The sequence below is a fragment of the Geotrypetes seraphini genome, chromosome 4 (assembly GCF_902459505.1).
Source record: "Geotrypetes seraphini chromosome 4, aGeoSer1.1, whole genome shotgun sequence".
NCBI lineage: Eukaryota > Metazoa > Chordata > Amphibia > Gymnophiona > Dermophiidae > Geotrypetes > Geotrypetes seraphini.
The window spans coordinates 137,728,831-137,745,350 of NC_047087.1; the positions used below are offsets into that span (position 1 = coordinate 137,728,831).

General features: G+C 49.2%; 1 protein-coding gene across 1 annotated transcript in view; it reads right to left on the reverse strand.

The window, feature by feature from the left end:
* Window positions 1-16,520, reverse strand: part of PWP2 (PWP2 small subunit processome component) — a 360,035-nt gene that overhangs the window by 252,667 nt on the left and 90,848 nt on the right. The window contains exon 5 of the mRNA XM_033941702.1: window positions 6,410-6,553. Coding sequence (XP_033797593.1) covers window positions 6,410-6,553 — 144 coding nt within the window. The remainder of the gene's footprint in view (window positions 1-6,409; window positions 6,554-16,520) is intronic.

Here is a 16,520-nt window from a genome sequence, read left to right on the forward strand (position 1 = left end):
CACGTCTCCTCCTCGTGGTCTCCAGTTCACTTAACCAGCAAAGAAGCCAACTTCGGGGAGGCGGGTGGGTTGTGAGAATATATGCCTGCTGTCCCTGGATAACACCTGTTACGGTAAGTAACTGTGCTTTATCCCAGGACAAGCAGGCATGATATTCTCACTTGTGGGTGACCTCCAAGCTAACTGAAAAAGGATGGAGGGAAGTTGGCAATTTAAGAAAACAGATTACGCAATACCGATTGGCCAAACCGGCCATCGCTCCTGGACAATGTATCCAGACAGTAGTGGGAGGTGAAAGTATGAACCGAAGACCATGTGGCAGCCTTGCAGATTTCCTCAATAGGCGTGGACCGGAGGAAGGCTACGGAGGCTGCATCGCTCGGACCTTATGTCCCGTTACTCGACCGTGCAGCGCGAGACCAGCCTGAGCGTAGCAAAAGGAAATACAAGCAGCCAACCAGTTGGACAAGGTGCGCTTGGAAACTGGGTGACCCAACCGATTAGGGTCGAAGGACAAAAACAATTGTGGGACTGACCGATGAGACTGAGTGCGTAAAAGGTAAAAGGCCAATGCTCTCTTACAGTCAAGGGTGTGGAGCGCCACCTCTTCGGGGTGAGAGTGGGGCTTTGGAAAAAACACGGGCAAAACAATGGCCTGGTTGAGATGGAAATCAGACACCACTTTGGGCAAGAACTTAGGATGAGTGCGGAGAACCAACTTGTCGTGGTGGAATACAGTGAAAGGCGGGTCCGCCACCAGGGCCTGTAGCTCACTAACCCGCCGAGCGGAAGTGAGTGCAAGCAGGAATATCACCTTCCAAGTGAGAAATTTAAGATGGTATTTGTCAAGCGGCTCAAATGGAGGTTTCATGAGTTGAGCCAGAACCACATTAAGGTCCCAAACCACCGGGGGAGGTTTGAGAGGAGGGTGGACATTCAAAAGACCTTTCATGAAATGAGAAACTAAGGGGTGGAGTGAAAGGGCTTTCCCCTCTAGGGGCTGATGAAAGGCAGCAATCGCACTAAGGTGTACTCGAATGGAGTTAGTCTTCAGGCCGGAGTGAGATAAGTGAAGTAAATACTCCAGGACCAAAGAGACCGGGACCGACACCGGGTCCTGGCTGTGAGAAGAGCACCAGGACAAGAATCTGGTCCACTTTTGGGAATAGTAGATTCTAGTCGAGGCCTCCAATATCTCCTTGACTGATTGAGACATCGGAAGAGAAGTCAGGGGGAAAGAAACCAAGCATTCAGATGAAGAGACTGAAGATTGGGATGTAACAGTGAGCCCTGACTTTGCGACAGCAGAGAGGGAAACAGAGGCAGAGGCAGCGGATCTCTGGCACTGAGTTGCAGTAGAAGGGAAAACCAAGGCTGGCGTGGCCGAGGAGCGATCAAGATCAGGGTGGCTCGCACCGATTTGAGGTGGACCAGCGTCCGCAGAATCAGAGGAAAAGGCGGTAACGCATACAGAAATCTTCCCTCCCAATCCAGGAGGAAGGCGTCGGCCTCGAGACGGTCTGGGGGGTATATCTGGGAGCAGAAGTGAGGCAGCTTGTGATTGAGGGGGGAGGCGAATAGATCTATCTGAGGCGTCCCCCACCTTTCGAACACCTGTCGCAAGGTCTGAGAGTGCAGTGACCACTCGTGCAGTTGGAGGAGGCGGCTGAGTCTGTTTGCCAGACAATTCTGCTCTCCTTGTATGTACACCGCTCGAAGGAAGATGTTGTTTGCGACCGCCCACTTCCAGAGGCGCAGAGCTTCCTGACAGAGGGACTGACTTGTTTACGTAGTACATTGCCACCTGGTTGTCGGTCCGGACGAGAACCACCCGGTCATGTAGCAGATGTTGGAAGGCCACGGCAGCGAGGTAGATGGCCCGAAGTTCCAGCACGTTGATGTGACAGCGACGATCCTCTGCTGACCACATTCCCTGAGTGCGTAGGCCATCCAGATGAGCCCCCCAAGCGTACTCCGACGAGTCCGTGGTGAGTACGTGTGGAGGGGCTAGAAAGAGCAAACCTTTGGAAAGATTTGAAGAGTCGGCCCACCAGCGGAGCGATCGTTGCAAGGAAGGAGTCACTTGCACGGGGCGGTTGATCGGGTCCCGGTCCTGACGCCATTGAGAGGCCAGAGTCCATTGAGGGATTCGCAGGTGGAGACGGGCGAAGGGTATGACGTGGACGGTAGAGGCCATGTGGCCCAGGAGCGTCATCATCTGCTGCGCTGAGACCGAGGTCAGCAGCGAAATCCGTTGACTCAGACTTACTAACGCCTCCAGACGCGGAGGGGGAAGGAAGGAACGGAGGCGGGTCGTGTCCAGCACGGCTCCGATGAACTGTAAGGATTGAGAGGGGTGCAGCTGGGATTTTGGGAAGTTTACCTCGAACCCCAGACCCTGAAGGAAGATAATAGTTTGTCGGGTCGCTGAGATAACCCCCTCCCTGGACGGGGCTTTGATCAGCCAGTCGTCCAGATAGGGGAATACCTGAAGACCCTGAGAGCGCAAGGCAGCTGCGACCACCACGAGGCACTTCGTGAAGACCCGAGGTGACGATGCTAGGCCAAAGGGAAGGACTCGGTATTGTAGATGAAGGTCTCCCACCTGAAAACGCAGAAACCTGCGGAGAGCGGGATGCACTGGAACATGTGTGTAGGCCTCCTTCAGATCGAGGGAGCAGAGCCAATCGCCCTCGTCGATCAGAGGATAGAGAATCGGTAGGGAAAGCATTCGAAACTTTTCCCGCACCAGGAATTTGTTGAGTCGTCTCAAGTCTAGAATTGGGCGCAGGTCTCCAGTCTTCTTCGGCACCAGGAAGTAGCGGGAGTAGAACCCTTTCCCCCGTAGGTCGGGGGGAACCTCTTCCACTGCCCGCAGGCGAAGCAGGTCTTGAGCTTCTGAGAGAAGGAGGGGTAACTGAGCCCGATTGGGAGGGCACACTCTTGGAGGGCTGTCTGGAGGAATGTCCCGAAAGTTGAGAGAGTATCCTGATGAGATCACGCCAAGGACCCATGCGTCCGACGTGACTTGTTCCCAGCGAGGGTAAAAGGCTCTGAGGCGACCCCCGATGGGAAGGAGGCCTGGGACTGTGGCAATGGGGGCCAGCCCCATCCGCGTATCCCGTCAAAAGGACGGGGATGGTTTGGCAGTTGCAGGCGGTTGGGATTTGGGCGGAGCCCGATGGTGAGCTTGCGGACGTCGAGGTGGAGGCTGCGAGAAGGCAGGGATAGATTTTTGTGGATAGCGGCGCGGGGGGGCCCTGAACGGCCTGGACGCGGGAGGTTTAGGCTTAGGCCTGACGAGGGAGGCAAACGAGCATTCGTGTTCCGAAAGGCGTTTCGTGGCTGCCTCGATGGTATCGTCAAAAAGTTCTTTGCCCACACAGGGGAGGTTAGCCAACCGGTCCTGTAAGTTGGTGTTAATGTCTACCAGGCGCAACCAGGCTAGACGGCGCATGGAGATAGCGAAGGCTGCCACCCTGGAGGAGAGTTCGAAGCCATCATAGGCCGCATGGAATAAATGGAGGCGTAGGTTGGAGAAAACCTCCAAAAGCAGGCCAAAGGCTCCTTGGCGGGAGGCCAGCAAATCAGTCGCAAAGGCTCCCAGTAGTCCAATGATGTGTTTCAGGTAGGACGTGAAGGTGAAGGTATAATTTTGCACCCTGGAGGCCATCATGGAGTTCTGGTACAGTCTCCTGCCGAACTTGTCAAGGGTCCGACCCTCTCAACCTGGGGGGACCGCCGCTGAGACCCGGGAGGGGTGAGCCTTTTTTAAGGAAGATTCTACCAACAGCGATTGGTGGGAGAGCTGTGTACTGTCCGGTCAGGGTACTGTCCGGTATTTGGACTCCATTTTGGAGGGGACGGCTGTTACCATATAGGGGGTCTCCAGATTCCTGATGAAAGCCTGGTGGAGTACCTGGTTGAGCGGTAGGCGAAGGGACTCTCTGGGCGGTGACGGCATATCCAGCTCCGCAAGGTACTCCTTAGAGCAGGGGTGTCAAAGTCCCTCCTCGAGGGCCGGAATCCAGTCGGGTTTTCAGGATTTCCCCAATGAATATGCATTGAAAGCAGTGCATGCAAATAGATCTCATGCAGATTCATTGGGGAAATCCTGAAAACCCGACTGGATTCTGGCCCTCGAGGACCGACTTTGACACCTGTGCCTTAGAGTATCTTGAGTCGGACTGGAGGTCTAAGTCCAGAGCGTGGCCCATGTCCTGGACAAATCGAGTGAAGGAGGGGCGGGACATTCCCGGAGCCCCGTGTGGGGACGGTGACGAGACCTTCGTCGGGCGGAGAAGGACGGGGAGGCTTCCCTCGAGAATCGAGGTTCAAGCTCCGACCCGCGCTCCGAGACCGGGGAGACACTGCGAAAGTGTTCCGGGATCGTGGATCTGCGTCGTCTCGAGGAGCCCCTCGGAGACGATGCCGGGGTACGAGGTACCGATCGATGTCGAATCGGCGACCTGGACCCGGGCTCCCTCGGCGAAAGCCTGGGACCTCGGTTCGGAGCCCCGGACCGAGGGGGAGATAAGATAATCTGAGGGTTGGAGAGTGATAACTCCGTCACCTTCAGCGGTTCCGCACGAGTCGTCGGGGAACGGCCCCGTAGAGTGGGAGAACTCCGGGCCTTCTTCGAGGTACGGCGGTTCGAGGTATCGATCATTTTGGAGTGACGCTTCGCCCCGCGGCGGTCCGTGGAGGGAGAGCGTCTCGGCGAGGAATCTGAGGAGGATGGGATGCGGCGAGGCTGGCGCACCTTGCCCCGAGGGGGCTCGACGCGAGGCTCAGGCTGGTCCGGCGCACGCGAGGTCGAGGCTGGTTGTAGCTGGGCCAGCGCAGCGGACAGCTCCGACGAGATCATCGCCCGGAGCAAGTCCTGGAAAACGGGTACGGACAGCATCGAGGGCATGTCCAATGCCGCAGTGCACTCCACCGAGGGAGACCTCGATTTTGAGTATTCCCGGGTGGTGGAGGCACGTCCCGAGGGCTTGGAGGACTCTGCCGGGGCCGAAGGTATGGAACTTCCATCCTGTGCCGCCGGTGTCCCCAAGGCTGGCTTCTTTGCCGGCGCGGATCCTGAAGAAGGAAGAGGAGACTTACCCGGAGCCGAAGCTTTCTGCGTACCCGAGGACTTCGGGGCCGAGTCTCGAGGCGATGCCGAGGTCAAGGCCGGGGCCGAGGCCGAGGTGGTCTGGTCGGCGGTAAAAAGATCCGCCATGCGGGCTTTCCTTCAACGGAGGGCCCGGTTCTGAAAAGTAGCGCACTGGGGGCAAGAATCGGTTGGATGGGCGGCCCCCAGGCAGAGGATGCACCGGCAATGCGGGTCTGTGATGGAAAGAAGCCGCTCGCACCGGGTGCACTTTTTAAAACCGGTCAGAGGCCGGGACATAGAAAACGAAACTGGCCGCGGCCGTTGTAGCCACGCGGCCACGGCGACCCGGAAGCCTCCGGGTCGGTCCAACAAAGCAGGAACAAATAATAAAACAAGAAAAAACGCGCACAGCGACTTAATCGATAAAAAGAAAAAACAAATCACGGTGCTAGAAGGCAGTTGGGGCAGAGCCTAAAAATACACGTCTTCTAGGTTCAGCAGAAAAATTTGAACTGGAGACCACGAGGAGGAGACGCGCCCTCTAGTGGAGCAGGAAGGCACGCATGCGTGGAGCAGCAGAGCAAACTTAAAAATCTTCAATCAAGTTTGCTTGAAAAAGCTGTCCGCATCGGGGCTCCGTGGATGACGTCACCCACATGTGAGAATATCATGCCTGCTTGTCCTGGGATAAACGGTATTTCTTGATTTTAAATGTTATATGAAATGTGATGTCTTCATGTTATTATATTAATTATATATTTATTTGCTGTTTCTTATTTATGATTTTTGGAGTTCTTGACTCCTGATGTAGGCTTAGTGGAGCTGAAACATGGACTGTGTTAGGTCAAATCAATTTGCATTAATAAAGACTCCTTTTTAGGAACAGTTACGACTTTTAGTTTCCTTTACTTCTCCGGCTGAAGCATTGCTGAGACTCCACCTAGAAATAAATCAATATACACAAACAAAAAACCTCCCACAAAATCTCTTACCCTCACAGTAAGTAGCTGTTCTCCTTCCTAGTCTGGCCTTTTTCTTGCCATACTCCCACCAATTTTCAGCTTCTCTTATTATCATCTATACTTCTTTTCTGTTGCCCATTTCTTAAAGTATGCAAAAGTAATAGCAGTGAGTGATTATATTTTTTACTATTTTACATTTGCTTTGGCATCAAACATTCACAGAACTTGTGTTCTCAGCCAAAGAGAGCTAAATAATCTATTTAGACTTCCCTGAGAGTTTTGCACACCATCCTAAAAAAATCTCTCTGCCACAGAGCAAAACACAAGAAACATCAACACTAATTCTTACTTTGAATCATCTGTCCAGTCAATGCAGGTGGTCTCATCATAGGGGCCGTAGTAACTTTTATCCAGAACAAAGGCATTGAACTCCCGCCTCCTTCCTGGTGCATGGTACATCAGAGCTACATTATCCTTTGTGATCACAAACTTCCTGTTACAGGGAAAAGAGAGTAAAGTATAGTCACCTATTGCTGATATATTGCACTGAAACACTTGTTTCTGGAGTAATCATGCTGCATCAAAAATACTGAAGTAACCAATAAACTCAATATACTCTATCCAAAAGCAAACAGTCATCTAAATCATTCATTCCAAGTCTCCCTATCATACCCTATCCATTTATAAGTATACACTACTTGCTTCTACCTAAAGGGCCACCCAGCCTTGAATAAGGCAGCACAAAGTATGATATGGCAGAAGCATGCAACTGAAGCCATGTCCAGGATTAAGGTAAAAGCATGGCAGTAGGGGCCATGCTTGTACACAAGAACATAAGCATTGCCATATTGGGACAGACCAAAGGTCCATCAAGCCCTGCATCCCATTTCCAGGTCACAAGTACCTTGCAAGATCAGTTTGAAGTTGTGAGATGTGACGTGTGGAGGAGAATAATATGTTCCTCTCCTGAGCTGCTTCATTAAGATAACAAATGACACTGGGAGCCCTTACAGACACAGCTCCTGAAGATGCCATCACAGTAAAACACAGCTTGGTGTTGGGCTACACTACATATTATGAGTAGAAGAATCTTTATGAGATTGTGGAACATTCAATGATTGTTTAAGGATCAACATGGGATCTACAGTTAATGAAAACATTGATATATCTAGCAGTTTTAGAAAAAGGAACTAATGATATATGATGAATAAGGACAACTGCAGGTTTGAGGATGTAATGAATGGTGTTTAGCATGTGAATGTTTGGTCTTTCTTGTGTAATTTTGTGCATATGCTTATTTAAGTAATTTTATAATGAATGTGAAAGTATTTTTTGCAACAAGGTGGTAAACCAATAGTTTAATAAAACATTTGAATGTTAAACTGTTAGTTTTAAGTATAATAGCTTCCCTGTGGAGTTAGAGGTAAGAGTAAAGGAAAGGATAACATCTTGAGTGAGCTGCAGGAGCCATGTTTGAGGCCAAGACAGGACAGTCTGGCACAGATCAAATGCCTATCTAGCTCGGAATCCTGTCTGACATTGGCAAGTTGCAGATGTTTACAGTAAATGTATACGAACATAACATAAGAATAGCCTTTCTTGGTCAGACCAATAGTCCATCAAGCCCAGTAGCCCGTTCTCATGGTGGCCAATCCAGGTCACTAGTTGCTGGCCAAAACCCAAAGAGCAGCAACATTCCATGCTACCTATTAGAGAATGACACGGGGAAAAAATTTGTCCCCGTCCCCGGCCGACTATCCTCTGCACCGCCCCGTCATCACCATTCCCTTCACTGCCCCATCACCGCCACCGCCATCCCTTTCACCGCCCCGTCACCGTCACCGCAGCATGCATAAAAGCCTCAAACAGGTATGATTTTAAATACTTATCTTTATTAACGTATAAAGGAAACATTCTTTACAACTTTACAACTTAGTTAACTATACAAAAACAAAACACAACCTGTACTTTTAATTGTCCTTATTTTTTAACCCGTGGATGAACAACAAATCATCCACAATCTCTGGATTCAGTCTAGTTCTCCTTTCTTCCACAGTCCTTCCTTACTTCCATTCTCATCTGCACAAGTGGGTTAAAATGCAAACCTGCTACCATGAAATCTGATTTTTAAGGGCATGCATTCATGCAAATGTGCCACAGCAAATGGACTTTGGTGCATTTGCCAAGGGAGAATCGCTACTGTGGCTTTGTAAAAGGGGCCCTTACTGAGTGAAGTCCATAGTCACCTAGACCAGTGTTTCTCTCAACCAAGTTTCCCAGGCCAATCTCCACCCCTGACCCCCATCCCCATCATAATAGTAAATAGTACTAATTGTAATGCAATTTCTTCCATTCATTTTTCATGTACACTACTGTATATAATATTAATTCATTATGGTAACCACAAAATTAAAAGAAACACAAAGCACACTGTATGCAGAGAAAATATTAATTAATATTTGTTTCATTTTTCAAAGAGGTCAAGACAGATGACTAAAATATGCAATGTCACTTCAGAAAAAACTATATAAAAATAGACAAATATAATGCAAAATATAGATAACTGATATAAATTCTCAAAACTGACACATTTTGATCACTAAATTGAATATAGTCATTTTTCATACAGACTTTACAAGATTAATAAAGGGAGCATTCTTCTGCCTGCCAGTTAAATGATGAAAAAAAAAAAAAAAAGCCTATAAAGTTCAAATCACAGCTTAACTAAACTCTAACTTTTTTGATTTCATTCTTCCTGGCTGACGAACAATAAGCACCAAGGTTGGGGAAGGGGTAAAACACGGACCTCACGGATCTAAACCCGTACCACCTTAAAAATCTGAGGTCCGTGTCGGTCCGTGTCCGTGGTGAGAGCAAGCAGAATCAGGTCCGACGTCCGTGTGGTTTTTTTTTTTCTCAAATGGTATACCACTACACTTGCTGCTTTTACTTGCTTCGGGCCTTCCTCGTTGCAGGGACCTGCCTACTTTCTGTTTCCGCGAAGGCAGGACCCGGCAGCGAGGAAGGCCCGAAGCAAGTAAAAGCAGCAAGTTGTAAGCTTCCCTCCGGGGCTCTATCGTGTGCGTGCTGGCTTCCCTTCTCTTCCCTCCGAAACCAGAAGTAGCGTCCCGGAGGGGGGGGGGGGAAGAGAAGGGAAGCCGGCACGCACACGATAGAGCCCCGGCCCGGAGGGAAGCTTACAACTTGCTGCTTTTACTTGCTTCGGGCCTTCCTCGCTGCCGGGTCCTGCCTTCGCGGAAACAGAAAGTAGGCAGGTCCCAGCAACGAGGAAGGCCCGAAGCAAGTAAAAGCATGCCGGCAAAAAAAGGCAGGCGTCAAACAAAATTTTCGGCGGCAAGTTAGCCCGGGAAGGAGCATCGGCGGCAGTAGCAGGATTAGCTGGGTGGTCATCTAAATCAGCCGGGGAGAACACTTACTTGTACCTGACGAAGTGAAACGAGTGAATCCAAGCGAGGCAGCGACTGCAAACAAAATTCAAATCCTGGGCTCGGCTCCGAAATCCAATCGCTACTGCTGCACTACAACCCATTAAATATCAGGTGTGGCAATAGCAATTGGTCCTCTTCTTTGAGCAAAAAGAACTGACCAATTAAAAGCCTGTATATTAGGGGGCGGAGTCAATGCGGCAACGTGCAAGTCGGGTAGAGAGTTGAGGAGACAGACCACATGGCGGAGACAAACATGGCCGCCGGAAAAAATCTGACACCCGGTCCCGAACCAAAGACTCACGGTGAAGACAAGGTAAATAGCGGTACAAAGAAGGGGGTACATTTGCCTGCGGGGACAAATCTTTTCACCGTTTTTTGCGGGCGGTGAAAACTTTTGTCCCCGTGTCTGCGGCGATTTGGCTATGGAGTCTCCATAGCCCGCAGCCAAACCGCAGCCACACCGCGGCTCCCTGCGGGGATCGCTCCCCGTGTCATTCTCTACTACCTATCCAGGGCAAGCAGAGGCTTCCCCCATGTCCTAAATAGAGACTATACACTTTCCCCTCCAAGGAATTTGTCCAAACCTTTCTTAAAAACAGCTACGCTATCCGTTTTTACCACAACCTCTTGCAACAAATTCCAGAGCTTAACTATTCTCTGAGTGAAAAATATTTCCTCCTATTTTAAAAGTATTTCCCTGCAGTTTCATCGAGTGTCCCCCATGTCTTTGTAATTTTTGACAAGAGTGAAATATCGATCTACTTGTACCCGTTCTACTCCACTCAGGATTTTGTAGACTTCAATCATATCTCCCCTCAGCTGTCTCTTTTCCAAGCTGAAGAGACCTAACCTTTTTAGTCTTTCGAGAGGAGTTCCATCCCCTTTATCATCTTGGTCATTCTTCTTTGAACCTTTTCTAGTGCAGCTATATCTTTCTTGAGATAAGGAGGCCAGAATTGAACACAATACTCCAGGTGATGTCGCACCATATAAGAAAAAAATTGTACTGCATGTTCATCTACTCTAATTTTCTTCTGGTTTCTAACAGATGTGCTTGAAAAATACATTCAGTCTCAGGTGATATTCTCCAAAATTATGACATACAGTATAGCCTGTGATTCTGGTTTTCTATATAATAATCTATTCCCTTTCAAACTTAAAGGAAAAATTATGTTCTTACCTGATAAATTTTCTTTACTTTAAATCACAGCGGATGAATCCAGAGACCACCAGCAGGCGGAGATAGAGAATATCAAAACTGAGCTCTGTCATATATATAGGATGGTACACTCACTAGTCAACCAGTATTCTTCGTAACAAAAGCAGCAGGGGATTACATTTGAACTAATATATACATCTTGTCTCTTTCTGATGGCTTGATTGACTGACAAGATTTCTACCAAATCAGGCCAAATGTGACCCTGTGACAACTCATTCTCTGGCAAAGTTCCTCCTCCTGCCTCTTTGAAGTAGTTTAGAAGGTCAATGTTAACTCTGTGCATTCATTCTGTTTCTTTAGGGACTTTATCCTTTTTTAAGCCTTCTGTGGCACTTGCATGATCCTGCCCTCCATGTGTGGACTCTCCCTGGTAAGTTTACTTTACCAATTTACTCTCCTTTTCATCTTATGAGACTTGCACCACTATTTCACAGACCTCACTGATCAGTCTTGCACCAATTTATCCAGGACAATTCTCACTGTCTAATTAGGAGGCACCTACTACTCACTCCTTCCCTTCCCCGATGACCCCCCCTCCCCGCAATATACCAATTCTTCTTGCTTCTACTGCTGATCTACCCCATCCCCTCTCCCCATCCTAAACCACTTAACCTCCCAGAATCACGCCACTCATCATTTTTTTTTTTTTAATAAATTTATATTCCGCATATCCTACAATTATTCAGATACTCAAGCATTTTCCCTAATTGTCCCAGCGGGTTCTCACTATCTAATGTACCTAGGGCAATCTTTCACCACACCCTCCCTCTTTTTCCCCACCTTTTTCTCAGACCTACACCTACTACACATAAGAACATAAGAAGTGCCTCCGCCGGGTCAGACCATAGGTCCATCCTGCCCAGCAGTCCGCTCCCGCGGCGGCCCAAACAGGTCACGACCTGTCTAAATCACCAGAAGGGGCCCCCATGCCACCTCGATTTCCTAATTGAATCCTATCTTCCCATCAAAGTCCTAGCCCTCCGGTCTTGCACCTGCACGACCTGGTTGGGTTTCTACATTTATTTTCTGGTTATTTTCTCCCTCTCATTCAGACATCCCCACCTTATGGCGCAGCCCCCATGCCTCTCCTACACTCAACTCGTACTCTCCTACTCCTTCTCTTGCTCTCTGCTTGGGATATCAATCCTAATCCCAGTCCTCCCAATCAGCCCTCAGCCTACTTATGGGGATCAGAGCGCAATGAAACCAATCTTATTTCTGTTCCACTCCTCCACCCCCCCCCTCGCCCTTCTCATACCCCCTGTGGAATGCCTGCTTTATCTCCAACAAACTTACCTTCATCTATTAACTCTATCTCTAGAACTCTCCACCTGCTAGCACTGACTGAGACCTGGATCTGCCCTGAAGACTCTGTTTCAGGTGCTGCCCTATATCATGGACGGTACCTTCTCACACACCTTGCCCAGATGGTCATGGAGGCATGACCATGACCATCTGGGCAAGGTGTGTGAGAAGGTACCGTCCATGATATAGGGCAGCACCTGAAACAGAGTCTTCAGGGCAGATCCAGGTCTCAGTCAGTGCTAGCAGGTGGAGAGTTCTAGAGATAGAGTTAATAGATGAAGGTAAGTTTGTTGGAGATAAAGCAGGCATTCCACAGGGGGTATGAGAAGGGCGAGGGGGGGGGTGGAGGAGTGGAACAGAAATAAGATTGGTTTCATTGCGCTCTGATCCCCATAAGTAGGCTGAGGGCTGATTGGGAGGACTGGGATTAGGATTGATATCCCAAGCAGAGAGCAAGAGAAGGAGTAGGAGAGTACGAGTTGAGTGTAGGAGAGGCATGGGGGCTGCGCCATACTCTTACTCTCACCATCTTGTAAATATCAACCCCTTCTTAAGAACATAAGAACATAAGCATTGCCTCTGCTGGGTCAGACCAGGGGTCCATCGTGCCCGGCAGTCTGCTCCCGCGGCGGCCCTCCAGGTCCATGACCTGAAAGTTTTCCCTACCTAACCTAAAATGTCCATACCCTATTCGCTCAATGTCCTGTAAGGTAAACCTCTATCTGTACCCTGTTATCCCCTTCGCTTCCAGGAAGTCATCCAGTCCCTTTTTGAACCCCAGAATTGTACTCTGTCTTATCACCTCTCCGGGAAGTGCGTTCCAGGTGTCTACCACCCGTTGAGTGAAGAAGAACTTCCTTGCATTCGTTATGAATCTGTCTCCTCTCAGTTTTTCTGAATGACCTCTTGTTTTAGTTGTCCCTGCTAGTCTAAAGAATCTGTCCCTCTCCACCTTCTCTATGCCTTTCATGATTTTATAAGTCTCTATCATGTCCTCTCTCAGTCTCCGCTTTTCCAGGGTAAAGAGCCCCAGCCTGTCTAACCGTTTGGCATATGAAAGGTTCTCCATACCCTTTATCATCCTCGTTGCTCTCCTCTGGACCCTCTCGAGTATTGCCATGTCCTTCTTGAGGTATGGCGACCAGTATTGGACGCAGTATTCCAGATGTTGGCGCACCATTGCTCGATACAGTGGCAGGATAACTTCCTTCGTTCTGGTAGTGATACCTTTTTTGATAATGCCCAACATTCTGCTCGCTTTTTTTGAGGCCGCTGCACATTGCGCCGCAGGCTTTATTGTGTTATCCACCAATACCCCCAGATCTTTTTCTTGGCTGCCGTCCCCGAGTACCCTCCCTCCCATCGTATAGCTGTACATAGAGTTCCCCTTCCCTATGTGCAAGACCTTACATTTCTCCACATTGAAGCTCATCTGCCATTTTTTTTGCCCACTCACTCAGTTTGTTTAGGTCGCTCTGCAGTAGAGAATGACACGGGGAAAAAATCTGTCCCCGTCACCGGCCCACCATCCTCTGCACCGCCCCGTCACCGCCGTTCCCTTCACCGCCCCGTCACCGTCACTGCCATCCCTTTCACCGCCCCGTCACCGCCACTGCCATCCCATTCACCGCCCCGTCACCGTCCCCGCTGCATCCATATAAGCCTTAGTACTGTAATATTTAGCTTATTCCTTTCTTATAAATCAAAGTTCCTGCTGCTGAACTAGAGAAAGAGATGTTCAGCTGGCAGGGCTTTGTTTATAAATTTTTATCAACACAACTAATATACTATTTTATCCTAAAGCAAAAAATAAATAAATAAATATAATTTTTTTTTCTACCTTTGTTGTCTGGTTTCTGCTTTCCACATCTTCTCATTGAATTCCTTCCATCCACTGTGTGTCTTCTCTCTGCGTCTTCCATTTGCTGTTACTGTGCCTCTCCCTTAACCCCCCCCCCCCCAATTGGTCTAGCACCCATCTTCTTCCCTCCGTTCCCCCATAGTCTGGCATCTGTCTTCTTCCCATTCTGTCTTCCACATTTCCCTTCGGGGTCTGTTCCTCTCCACCCTCCTTCAATGTCTGTCCTATTCCTTTCCACCACCACCCTTCCCTCCCTCCTTTACCATCTGTTCCTTTCTACCACCCTTCAGCTTCTCTCGCGTGGCCTATCTACCTTCCTCCCTCTTATTTTCATGGCACGTTACAATGTAATTTGTGCAAGCCACTGGAGCCTGCGAGCTCGGTCCCTGTCCCATCCCCACAAACCATCTCGCTTCTGTGCTCCTATTTTCCCCATTTCTAATATCTCCCATATGTATCTGCCATTGCCCCCCCCTGTGTCCATATACCATCCCCATGGCATGTCCCCTTTATGTCTCTGTCCCTATGCCCCATGCACATAATTTCCCCTCTTTCTGTTACCTTCCTGTGTCCAGATTTCCCCTATCTTCCTCTTCCATACCAGTGTGTCTCTTCTTTTCAACCCCATCTAGCTTTTTTCCCTCTTTCTTCCCCCCCCCCTGCTTCTAGCATCTGGCTCACCTGCCAGTCCATCCCTTTCTTTCCTACTGTGGGTTTTTCTTTCCGACTTCATCCCCTTGGCCCAAAATCCTTTTCCCTTTCACTCCTTCCTTCCAATTTGAGCCGGGAACACTAGCGATCGCACGGTCCCCGCAGCTCACACCCGCCTGCCCAATCGATTCTAGTGTTTAGCCAGCTCTCTCCCTTCTCCTCACCTTAGTTTGTAGATTTTCTTTTTCGGCGACCCGCACGCGCGGCTGCTCAGTGTTCAATCTTCTGCTCTGCTGCAACTTCCTGTTTCCGGTTGCATCAGAGCAGAAGATTGAACACTGAGCAGCCGCGGGTGTGCAGCTCTCTGATAGCGTGCGGGTCGCCGAAAAAGAAAATCTACAAACTAAGGTGAGGAGAAGGGAGAGAGCTGGCTAAACACTAGAATCGATTGGGCAGGCGGGTGTGAGCTACGGGGACCACGCGATCATTCATGCCTCACTGCGGGGACAAGACCATTCACCGCCCCGTGGGCGGTGATGGCCTTGTCCCCGTCGCCGCAGCGACTGCTAGTTTTCTTCCCCGTTTTCGGCGGGTGACCCGCGGCTAAAATGCGGTGGCCGCGGGTAAACCGCCACCGTGTCATTCTTTACTCTGCAGTTCTATGCATTCCTCAACAGTTCTGACCCTGCTGGAGAGTTTTGTGTCATCCGCGAACTTGATAACTTCGCACTTCGTCCCCGTTTCTAGATCATTAATAAATATATTGAACAGCAGTGGTCCCAGCACTGACCCTTGCGAAACACCACTTGTGACCCCTATCCAGTCAGAGTAGTGCCCCTTTATTTATTTATTTTTATTTATTTATTTACTTAGATTTATATCCCATCCTCCCAGTAGCTCAGAACGGTCTACAAGTAAACATACACAATGGAAGTAATTAGACAAATATGATGTACAATAGGTTTAAATGCTTGGACATACAAGACTGTGCAGTATTTATCAGAGTACAAACAATTTTTCAGAGTACAGACAATTTATCAGAGTACAGACTAAGAGAGGACTATACTGAAATTTAGGGAGAAGTTAAACAGGGGAGAGAAGAGGGAGGTGGGGTTTAAGGGGGGGTGTAGACTGAGGGAGACCTTTAGTTGAAGAGGAGGGTCTTTACTATTTTACAGAATGTCAATAAAGAGTTCTGTTGCCTGAGTTGGGGGGGGGGGGAGTTGATTCCAGAGATGTGGGATGAAGTGGCTGTAGGATCGTTTGCGGGCAGTTTCTGAGAGGAGGGACCTTCCAGGGGGAATGCATAGGCGTATTTCCGATTTTGAGTGGAGGGTGCGAGTGGGAGTGTAGATGGGAAGCTTGGATTTAATGTAGGAGGGGGTGGTGGCATAAATTCTCTTGTGGGCTACTGCTAGGGCCTTGAAAGCACAGCGCTGGCTAATTGGGAGCCAGTGTTCAGCGCGGAGTGCTGGGGAGACGGGATCATGGTAGTTGAGGTTGTGTAGGAGGCGGATAGCTGCATTTTGGACACGTTGGAGGCGTTTGAGATTATTTTTGGTTAGTCCATTAAATAGGGAGTTACAGTAATCCATTCTGGAGAGGACATATGCGTAGAGGAGTTGGGCGAGGTCAGGTGTGGAGATGTAGGGTTTGATCCTTTTCAGTTGGCGGAGGTAGTAGAAGGAGGTGGAGATTACTTGGGATATGTGGGCAGATAGGGATAGATGTCCATCTAAGGTTACTCCTAGGCTGCGTACCTGATCTGTTGCCGTTAGTAGAGTGGAGTCCCATGCTAGGGTAGGACGTGTGAATTTGGTGCTTTTTTTCCTGATCCATAAGAGTTCTGTTTTAGAGGCGTTTAGTTGAAGTTTGTTGTTTGACATCCAAGTTTTCATATCAGAGAGGCAATGTTGGAGGTTAGTAATTTGGGACGATCGGTTCTCGCCTAGTGGGAGGAGCAGCTGGATGTCAT